This window comes from Centroberyx gerrardi, chromosome 4, assembly GCF_048128805.1.
Source record: "Centroberyx gerrardi isolate f3 chromosome 4, fCenGer3.hap1.cur.20231027, whole genome shotgun sequence".
Classification (NCBI taxonomy): domain Eukaryota; kingdom Metazoa; phylum Chordata; class Actinopteri; order Beryciformes; family Berycidae; genus Centroberyx; species Centroberyx gerrardi.
The window spans coordinates 11,505,931-11,517,609 of NC_136000.1; the positions used below are offsets into that span (position 1 = coordinate 11,505,931).

Here is an 11,679-nt window from a genome sequence, read left to right on the forward strand (position 1 = left end):
GATTACAAAATCCAGCATTCATTGTTAAAACCAACTGCCTACATTAAGCGATTCACATAATAATTTACTGTAGGCTGCTTTAGTTGTGTTAATAGATTTAAAGGCTGGGTCTGATGATGGGTTATAGACAAATATTTAAATTCAAGCAGTTAGGTCACCAGCGGCAGATTAATTGTGGGACAACATAACGCCATACGTTACCAGCTCGAGTAACGTTAAATGTATTTTTAATCGAAAATAATGAGTAAATGTTATTCTTCCGCCAAACAATGTAGTTCTTGAACAGGAGCTAAATAAAGTGAGTGTTTTCGGTTGGCGCATTAATATACAAATTGACTTGTTATGTGGTGACCAGGTGTGGGGTTTTTTTATCAGGAATTTTACAATGGCTTCGAACCGAACGTGACTCAGCTGATCAAGTGATGACCTGAACTAGCTATCTGTTTAATAACTTTTATTTTTTAAACTGCAGCACACAGTTGCTGTATCGGTTAACTGAACGATCAATTATTGAACAAACCAAACAAACAAATTATTTACAAACCAGTAATTTAAGAACAAAAAGAAAAACGACTAACATTAGCATGTTTTGTGAATGTATGTCTTCGAAGTGTAACGTTAGCATTCCCGAGCAAGTGTCCAATTGAAATTTTTGAGCCACGACAAGACTGAACACTCATACGGTCCAAGAGATTCACTGCTGGAGTCCGTACACAACTGCGTATCAAGAAGGTGTTTTGGAATATGCGTATACTGCAATGTTATGATTAAATCTGTGTTCCTGCGCACAGTCAGTGATGAATCCCTCGAATACAGCAGAGGTCTGTGGGCAGAGGCATACTTTGGCGCATGCGCAATCGAAATTTTGGGGATGGGTCTGTCGATGGAATCAAGATGGCGACTCTGGCAAAAGCGCCAATATATTTACTAAAGTAGATGTCCAAATTTAACAACCATACCGGGTTTTCTCAAGCCCCTCGCGGGTTCCGTGAAACATGAAGACCGGCAGCATGTTTTGGAAAAGGGATTGACCGGAATAAGACCGTAACAAGTCAGCGAGATGTGCGAGAGCTATGCCCGCTCGCTGCTGCGTGTTTCGGTGGCGCAGATCTGCCAGGCATTGGGCTGGGATGCGGTTCAGCTCACTGCCTGCGATCTGCTGTCCGATGTCCTGCATCGATATATCCAGCAGTTGGCCAGGGGCTGCCATCGATACTCTGAGCTCTGTAAGTGTTACATTACTTCAGCAAATTAACCTGAAATAGACGATCACGTTGTTAACTAATGAGCCTATCCCGCTATGTGACTAGCGCCCCCACAGTGTAAGGCCTAGTAGCTAGCACAGACTGGCTGTCAAAAAGTACAGTAGCTAGCTAGCTAAACAGCTTCCATGTATTGTTATTATTATGGCCGCCATGCTTGCCAGTTGTGGTAAACACACTGGCTGGTAGCTTGTGTCACATATATCAGTTACCCATTAATTTATTAGTTGTATAACGCTTCACTCCATCAGTTTGAGTTGAGCAGAATGCCTTGCTTCAGCTCAGATGTCAACATCAGCCAGGGTCACTCCCAGTATGTGCTGCAGTACTTAGCCAAAAACTTTGGCCCCAAACTTTAATGAGGACCAAAAAGTGTGCAGTTTAAGTGGTGTTCAGTGTTCAAGAAGCATACTTGCGTATATATGTATACGCTGACGCTGGATCTCTTGTTCTGATGCATCTTTTCAGATGGACGGACGGATCCAGTGTTGGACGATGTCAGCCAGGCCTTCAGGCTGCTGGGGGTGAGTTTGAGTGAACTGGAGGACTATGTCCACAACCTGGAGCCTGTGGGCTTTGCCCATCAAACGCCACTCTTCCCTGTCAGCAAGAACAATGTCCTGCAGTTCCCCCAGCCTGGTGCCCGAGATGCAGAGGAGAGGAAGGATTACATTCCAGATTACATGCCACCCCTGGTCTCCTTACAAGAAGGTCAGTATTTATAACAGTTGTATACTGTTTTGTGTGTGTGTGTGTGTGTGTGTGTGTGAATTTCCTGGGAGATCAGCTGAAAAACAGGCCTTAACTGACTACTTTCTCCCCTTTTCTCTCTAGAAGAGGAGGAGGAAGAGGTCCTCGCTGACATGGGCACCTCAGCTGAAGCTATGCAGGTGCCACTGGATGAGGATGAGGAGGAAATGGAGGAAGATGAGGCAGTCAACGATGAGAACCACCCACTGAAGAGGCACCTGGACAGTCCTGATGCAGCTATGGGCATGATGCCCACTTCCAAGAGACCACGCATGCACCCTGGCCTCAGCCCAGAGTGGGGGGTTGAGCCCAGGGAGCCACTCACCTCCCTCAACCCACAACGTGTTCCCCCAGGCATGCTGCCTTCTCACGATAGCCTTGGCTCCCTTTCCCCTGAAACACCCTCTGGAACGCCGTCCTCCTACAGACCTCAGCCGGTAGTGCCGAGACACTCTGATCATAAGTCCCATGGCACTCCAGGAAGAAAGCCTAAGGTCTCGTCCCCCGGCAGACCACGGACTAAGTCCCCTAAAGGGGTTATTGCTGGACCTGTGGGTGGCAGCCCCATCCGCTCTCCGAAGTCTTCTAAGGAGAGGAAGAAATCTCCAGGCAGGACCAAGAGTCCTAAAAGCCCCAAGAGCCCAAAGATGGGTTCTGCCAAAGCATCTCAACCCCAGAGCAAGGCAGATGGTTTGCATAAGCTACCCCTGTCAGCGCTAAGCGAGAGGATGGGCAAAGAGAACATCCATATGCGTCAGAGTATGGAGGACCGGGAGATAGCCGAGGCTCACTTCAGGAAACTGGAGCCTGACAATACGGCCATCGATGACTCCATTGATGCTGTGATTGCCAGAGCATGTGCTGAGCGGGAGCCCGACCCTTTTGCTTTCTCCTCGGGCTCCGAGTCGGAGAGCAATGGGTTCTCCAGCCCCAGGCGACTCACCATCATGGAGCCTCCTACACCGAAAATCCAGATTACAGTAAACAGCTCGGTAAAAGACACGCCAACACTGCTTCACCTGAATACAGGCCCTGGAAACTGGACTATGGATGACTCGATCAATGAGGTGATCCGAAAGGTCAATCAGGGGGGCCCGTCAGCCACTCCTCAAAACCAAGGAGAGTACATGTCGTCAGGATCAGCTTCACCACCCACTCCTGAACCCCTGCTCAAGGCCTTTGAGGAGAAGAACAAGACAGTGTCAACAATAGACATCAAGAAGAAGCTGAAGAAGGAGCTCAAAACAAAACTGAAGAAGAAGGAGAAAGACAAGCCAAAAGATAAAGACAGGGACAAGGACAAGGGCAAGCTGAAAGAAAAGAATAAGGATAAGAACAGGGATAAGAACAAGGAGTTTTCCAAGGAGAGCAAGATGCCCTGGAAGGAGTATGGAGGAAAGGATGATGAGCACTTCCGACAGCGAGACTTTACTGGGTCTGAGGGTTCCTTGAAGATCAAGTCCAGAGACGGAGATGGCCCTAAGAAGGAGAAGGAGAAACACAAAGACAAAAAGAAGGATAAAGAAAAGAGTAAGAAGGACAAAGATAAGAGGGACAAGGGTAAAGACAGGGGTAAAGACGACAGGCAGAAACTATCTGCCCTGACCCCCTTTGGACTGGGCGAAGTCGCACCACTGTTCAGCCCCTCCGCCTGCTTGCGCATCCCCTCCATGCTGCCGCCTCTGCCTCCGATCCTCCAGGATAAAGACATGAAGAGCAAGGAGAAGGACAAAAAGAAAGACAAGAAGGAGAAGAAGAAAAAGAAAGACAAGGAGAAGGAAAAGGAGCGAGAGAAGGCCAAAGAAAAGGAGAGGGAGAAAGAAGAAAAGAGGAAAGAAAAGGAGAGGGAAAAGGAAAAGCGAGAAAAGGAGAAAGAGAAGGAAAAAGAGAGGATTCGATTGGAGAAGGTAACCTGTTTTTTTGTTGTTGTTTTTTCAGCAGTCAGTATGTACCTGTAACAACACAAGGATACATTGGTATGTTACTGAAATGTGCTGTACTTTGTCCTTCCTGTTTCCCCAGGTGAAAGTGGAGACCCCCACCCCTGTACCATCTCCAGTCATCCCCAGACTGACGCTCAGAGTGGGAGCTGGCCAGGACAAAATGTAAGTGTTGAATGTGTTTTTGAAGTGATATGTACCTTGGCACTTGATGTGAGGTCCTCTTGCTCTTGTATTGTGTATGCCGGTATGTACTGTGAAACCCTGAACATTGTTCATGTCTCTGCACCAGTGTCACCAACACACATTCCTGTACATTTATTGCACTTGGCAATTAACATGATTCAAATTTTGATTGATATTGCATACATTATATACTTTTTTGTTGTTGTTAGCACAGTTTTTATTGTCTTATTTATAAGAGATTGAGATCGGTGTACAATACAAATTTAAATTACAAAACAAAGACAAAAAAAAGTAATGGATAAATATAAGTAATGGACAAAATATACTTGAGGAAATATAAATATATATATATATATATACAGTGTATATATATACACATACAATACATAGACATACTGTACTGTATATGCCTGCATTACATACTTAAAGGTAGCACAGGCTCCTGTTCATATTAAAGTTTGTGCCATTAATTTCACCCTTATTGATATATATATCTTTTTTTTTTCTGTTTCTTGTCTGTGTTTCTGTCCATCACCAGTGTTATCAGCAAGGTGGTTCCAAATGCGGAGCCCAAAACACCAGCGCCCAAGACCCCCGCTCCCAAATCTGGACCTGGAAATCGCCCTCGGACACCTCCACCACCCCCAATTCTCTCCCCAGTTGTACCCTCTCTGGCCCCGCCTGCCTCGCCGCTTCCCCCTGCTGCTGCCCCTTCGTCAATGCTTTCCCCCACCGCTCTGCTCTCCACAGCCAGTTCCCTCAAGACGCCAGTACGCAGCGTAGTAACTGAGACCGTCAGTAACTACGTGGTGAGTGCTCATCCTCTACACTTCTCAGCTTCATATAATGGGCATCCCCTATAATGAAAAACCAATAGCGGGCGTCCTTGTAATATGCAACAGCATAGTTACTGAGGTGTCAGTGTATAGGTTTGTTACAATACTAAAATGTGGAACTTTGATACAAAACCAGTAAAACTTCCAATATTGGATACCATTTTCGATACCGCTGGGGGGGGGGGGGGGGGACGACACCTGAGGCATGCAAAATAGTATAGCAATTTTTTAATGGACTATAATTATTGCTATTTTTTCTGATAACAAAACAATAATTAGTCACCCTTAAATAGTTTCAAGATCATTTTCGTCAGCTTGAGTCGGGTAAAAACAGACAAGGCTCTATCCAACAGAGCAAACAATTTAAACAGTGAGAGAATAATGGTTGGTGTTGCACAACAGGCACAGAAACAGACCTGAGTGTCTGTGAATGTATCAATATCCATTACACAGTTTTTTATTTGTTTGGAAAGGAACACTAGCATATGAGTGTGGTCGTCTGTCAGCCTGGATTGTCTGCTGGTCTGCCATCATGCCTGCTAAAATTATTCAACGTGAAGCTGAAGACGGCACAGAGAGAGAGAGAGAGAGAGAGAGACTGTGTGTGTGTCTCCCTCTCCCTCTGTGTGTGTGTGTGTGTGTGCGCCTTTCTTTTTTTCCACCATTCAGTTCAACAAGTCAACTTGTGGTCCCATTACGTGCGAAATAGCGAGGCTGGTATCAAATGTATGCCGCACTGGATATTGATATCATTTCAAAAATTCTGAATCAATGCGTGTAGAAAAATCAATACTTTTGACAACCCTACTGCATACAATAACAGTATGTTTGTAAAGCGTGGTACATCTTCAAGGGATCTGAGAAACTCTGCAAAAATACATGTAATGAGTTTCAACTACAACAGGTTTTCTTCAGTAAATAAACTGCACTTAAGATCAAAGGGAATTCATAGTTATTCACTTGCTTTTTAATACCTCTTCATTGCCTATAATGACCATTCCCTCACTGAGCAGCATGTTGCTAATACTTTCTATGATCTGAATTTATCCAAGATCCGAGATGAATGGGGAAACCAGATCTGGATCTGTCCCGGATGCAACAAGCCTGATGATGGCAGTCCCATGATAGGCTGTGATGACTGTGATGATTGGTACCATTGGTAAGAGACTTATTTCTATATATTAATTTCTGTCATATTGATTCACTTTGTACCATGTTGTCTAATTACAAGATCACAGTTTTGCACATTTGACAAATAATGACCAGCTTTTGCCAAACTTTACAGCCTTAATTCACTGATCTGTGTTTGTGCCTGTTGGTGGAAATCTGAGATGAATTGCATGTGATCAGCAACCTGCATCTAGTCAATAACTGATCCATCCTCTCCTCTGTTCAGGCCTTGTGTTGGGATACTTACAGCCCCTCCTGAGGACCAGCAGTGGTTCTGTGTTAAATGTGCCAGCAAGAAGAAGGACAAAAAACACAAGAAAAGGAAACACAAACTGCATTGAGACTATGCAAAAAGCACATATTTTGGACTTTTTTTGGACTTACTCAAGCCATCGTGGAACACTCCTGGCACTGCTGTAAAAGAAAAAAAAAGACATTCAACTTGTGGCTGATATTCACTTCTGATTATTTTTTTTGAATGAAATCAGTCATGATAAGATTGTGACTTAATAAGAGGAAAAAAAAAAGGCTTTAACCAGCACATATCCAACCTCAGTTCTCCCGTGGGCTCCATGGTCACCCTTTCCATCACTAAATGGTTTCCTTGAGGCTTTTGTTCAAGATAAAATTAGGAGATCATGAAAATCTTGGTTGTAAAAGATCAGAGCTCAGCATTGTCACAGGGCGGAAACAGAAAATAAACTACATCCATATTCGTTATTTCTGTTCCATTAGTGTTGCCACAAAAGGAATGACAGATACCTGTTTAACCTCTCCCTGGTTTTCTGCAGTATCATTGAAATGTCATGTATATAAAGATGATGGCATTGTCTGTGTATAAATGTGTAAATACCAACTTCCAAGCCAAGTGCATTTCGTTCTTAGGATTCTGACTTGTTAAATCCATTTTCAGATATTGGTTTTTAACTTGAATGATTTTCTGTAATTTCTGTACATTTTTTAAATTGAAAGTTTGTATTTTTATTTTTCTTCATATGGATTTGTCCTGGAGTTATACTGTAGCTGTGCTTGTAATGTAATTCATTTCGCTGATATTTCAATATTAAAGCTGAACAGTCTGTGTATTCACAGACTTAAAAAAACGTAAATCTCATTACCATCAAAAATGTTTATCTAGATTTTCTGTAAACCGATTCTCTGTATCCTTTTTTTTTCCATCATGTTGTCTTTAGCTCAGACAAAGATTTTTCTTCCCTTTCCCCCCTCTTTTCTCAGTAGCTGTTTGTTTGGATGCGTTGCCTTTGCTTCATGAAAATAGATTGGAAATATTTTAACAAACCAGGTTTCAGATGTTGAATTTTTTCCTACTCACTTCAGAGTCGATGACAAAACAATTCAGCTTGCGCTCAGCATAGTGTGTGTCTGGGCTTTTCCCATTGGTACATGTGTAGTCTGTTACTGCTCAAGTTTAGGATCCTCCCTTTGCAGCAGTCTGTTCAATGCATTAGCCCAGATATCTGAGGCTATTCAGCTGTCTTGTCATTTAACACTTCACATACATGCCTGCATATTATGCGGGAGAGTGCTTGATAGTCAAATTGCACAGTGACGCTCATCTAAGAGACTGATTGTGGACTTAAAATGAGTTTTGAGGCACTCACTTCAAATTATATAAGTTGAGTGTAAAATTGTCAAAAAACTCGGCTTCTGCAGGCCCATTTGCAGCTCACTTCCTGTTTCTGCCTTTCCCTGAACGACCACATGGGGTCATTCTTCATGCACAGAGACTGAGTGTCTGCTAGCTGCTATGACATGGGACAGGAAGTAGAATTCACAGCGTGCTCATCAAAAAATCATGGTAATGAATGTAAGAACTGGAGCAAATGTCTCCTGGTTGATGGCCAATTGCATGTAGAAGCCTTATCATGCCAGCATGCCACAAAGTGATCACATTTAAGATCAATCAGCTCCTGCAGTGTTGTTTTCTATGATGCAACATATAGGATCCTTAAGATAATGATTACTGTTGGGACTGTAAATGAAATCTACATCTATGAAAATATTTAGACTGAAGTTTAAATGGGTAAGAATGCATAGCAGGAGAGTGAAACGTGTTAGTTTTTCCAGTTGCGACATTTTTGATGTTATTGGTTTTGCATATCAGGAGGGGAACTTATCTATGTTCTCTATAACAGGGTTTTTATCACCAGACGTCCATGACTTCGGATACACTCTGAAAGGTCTAGATATTTAACAGAAGACAGCAGTCACAGTAATCAATAGGATAAATACTTTGGCTGTCAAACACCTTGGATTAGATATGGATGCTTGATATTAGCTAGAGTTAGAAAGCATGTGACTCATTCATTTGTTGCGTTCCTTGTGCTCAGATGGCTTAGTGGTAGTGAAGGTGGATCTAATAGTGTGGAATACAGTATAGGAGCTCCTCTTGCTCGCTCTCTTCTCTCTTCTCTTTATCTTTGAGTGTGTGTGTCCCAAAGACGGCCAAAATGTAAATCTACTAAAGGCCTTATGATAATAAGTCAAAGAGGAAGTGAAAAATGATAGGTGGCCATAGAAAAAGGGAAGTCAAAATGAGTTCTGCGCATGCAAAACAGGCTGACATTTCTCTCTGGTGGCTTTCTATCTTGCGAAATGTATTCAACACTCACATTCAACACCATGCAATCAGTCAGTTCATACAGACTTAGTTGGGAAATATCTGCAATAGTATGTCAAACACTTCACTGTTTCACTTGTTTGTTGTTCACAAATGTTAGGCTATACAAAGTTTTAAGGTTTAAAAAAGTTCTTTGGTGATAAAAAGCAGAGACTATGTATGGATTGAGATGTGAAGAAGGTCACAGACAGTAACGTCCCGTAACGACCATGACTGTCTAATGTTATCTCCTCTTATGGTTGTGGGCTTCTCTCCCTCCCTCTGCCTCTTCAGTCACACACGCTGGTGTCAGGTCTCATACACTCACAGCTTGTTGCTAGCATCTGTTAGATCATAAATTTTTCCTGCGAGGCTGTATTACCCAACGCCGGCAAAGAGAGAGCTGTGGAGTGTTTGACATATAAAGGATTAGGCCTTTATTTATTATTAGTTAAAAACTTACTCAGCTAATCAAAACCCATCTAGATTGCCTTCTAAACTGAATATAATGCTGCTGTAATACAGCACATGCTGCTCAATTATGTAAACAGCTGATACATCTGAAATTAAAGAGTCGATTTTGTGTGACATATTACTCTTGTGTTAAAACTCATATAAACCCTTGGCATTACCTGGTACACAGTACAAAGCACAATGTGTATTGAACCATGTCGGTTTCAGTTTTAACCAAAGAAAACACAACATACAGTGACAGACAGTATCTGTTTGTGCCATCAGTCCCATGAGAGGGGAAAAGTGGTAAAAAGAGAAAGCTGTTGGTTGTTTTCACTCATAAAGAAGCCACCTGCTGTGCTATAAACACATGCTGTTATTAGACTCATCACATGACAGGCATGGGTGCATTTTGTCAGACGAGGCATGCACTAAGATTCGGTCTGAAGAACAAGCCCTTTCACATTACAATGGATGTGCACAGGATGTGGCTGCATGCTCTCTCGCCTCACCACGAGGCTTCTGTGCTGCATTTAGGTACAGCTTTTAGAAGTTAATAGTAATATAAATCTATTTCATGTGTCACACACATTATTTTACCTCCAGAATCATTTTTTTTCAAGTAGAATGAGGTTTGAATTGGATGTTAAGTCCGTGAAAGGAACATTACCATGCTGAGCATTTTTTAGAGGTTTCACACAGTGGAGGATCAGAGCAGGAAGACGTTACTTTCAGTTACTCTGTGCTCTACATGATGCCTGTGGCACTGACAGTCATACTAAGCAGCAACACATCATAAAGAATGGGATTTCAACATCAGTGTTTAAAATATTCATGTCAGCGGAAAGAGTAAGAGCAGGGCTGAAATGATGAGGATTTGTGCTCAGATCAGAGGGAGAGGAAAGCCCTTCATGTTGGTCTCATCCCCTATGATACCAACACACACTAACATGACCCTGTTTCAGATGACTTGCCTACTTAATGTCATGTTACTCTAAGGGGATGGAGCACCTATGGGGGGCTGAGACCTAGATTTAATTTCCCCTGGGTTGTGGCAAATCCCATTCAAAATGTTGGCCTGATGGTATTGTTACAGCTAAACGTAAATGTTACTTCATAAAGTAGTCATGAGAACGTGAAGTAGTTATGCAAGAATGTGTGTTCCATAATGCTCATCGCTTAGAGAAAATGCTCTGCCCTTCATGTCATGTTCTTCACCCTGTGCCTCGGTCTATAGGCAAATGAGCTTTTTCCATTGCAAATCGCCACTTCAAACAGCCTTTGATAAAACAGAGGGTTGTGCCTCTCCAATAGGCATTGAATCCTGCTATCAGTTGATGATTTATGGCTCCGGGATCTGTGTCAATGCTATGTAGAGAATCTTTTCTGTTAATCTGCTTCAGCGCTCGAGTCGTACATGTGTGTGCAGGCACATGTCATATGAGTATGTACATTATGCTCTGGAATACTGTAAGTGGGTGAAAGCGCCTTTGGCTTAGTCAAATACTGTCAGCTGAATAACTTTCAGTGCGCTGTAGGTATTTCGGTTCCAGTTTAGATTGACTGCAGCCTGGAATGGTGAAAGGGCCATACAGAGGACAGTAGTGTAATCCCCCCTTTATTAAAACGTACTCATGCTGACTAGAATGTTTGCTCACGGTTTCAGAAGCAGCCTATCTTTATTCCTGTCTGCTGCAGTGCAATAATGACACGAGGTTGTCTAGGACAGCTCTGTTTTTGCCATCCACTGGTTTATTATCAGTCAGCTCATGGAGAGGAGGGAGTGTGACATATGCACATCCCCATGTCGGGCATAAGATTATACAGGAAGTGATGTTATGACTGGAGAATGGTATAAATGTTTACCTAAGTAGCTGTTCAACTTGCTCATGTGGAGTGGGCTTAATGACAAAATCAGTTCAACACTTAATGGACACAGCTACAGAGTAAACACAACTCCATTTTAGATGATGTTTTTGAAACTGGATCCCTATTGCACCAAGCTTGATAAAACCTCTCACAGTGCTTTATTTGGGGCAATTAAATGATTCAAATACATGCCTACATGCACAGGAGTGTGCCACAAAACCAGGACCTGTGGAAGAGATCTTGTGGCAACTGTGCCGATGTTTCCCCTAATTTGCCCCAATCTGACAGTGGGAATAAATCATCCATGTCCAATTTCCTGAAGTTTTCCTAATACGAGTGTCAATTAGTACAAGAGTGCTACTGTGGCCACAGCTTTACAGCCTGCAAACTGGGCTGCCGCAGGCAGCACAATGCATTAGCGCACGATGAGCTGTCAGAGAGGATTATTTCAGCCACGCCAGTCAGCGAAGGGGGTGGGCGCCGCTCTGCTGCACTAAACCGAGGAGAAGAGGGGGCGGGAGACAGAGACAGGGAGAGAAACACAGAGAGGAAAGAGGGAAAGAGAAGAAAGTGGCCATTACACAAGGTGGATT

The 11,679-nt window shown here is 42.9% G+C and overlaps 1 protein-coding gene across 1 annotated transcript; it reads left to right on the plus strand.

Annotated features, from left to right (window-relative positions):
• The first annotated feature begins 883 nt into the window (after window positions 1–883).
• On the plus strand, window positions 884–7,415 carry taf3 (TAF3 RNA polymerase II, TATA box binding protein (TBP)-associated facto). The gene is made up of 7 exons (XM_071897485.2): window positions 884–1,226; window positions 1,731–1,973; window positions 2,097–3,919; window positions 4,035–4,117; window positions 4,677–4,947; window positions 6,027–6,133; window positions 6,371–7,415. The coding sequence occupies exons 1-7, from the start codon at window positions 1,061–1,063 to the stop codon at window positions 6,483–6,485; spliced, it is 2,808 nt and encodes a 935-aa protein (XP_071753586.1). The 5' UTR covers window positions 884–1,060; the 3' UTR covers window positions 6,486–7,415.
• The last annotated feature ends 4,264 nt before the right edge of the window (window positions 7,416–11,679 follow it).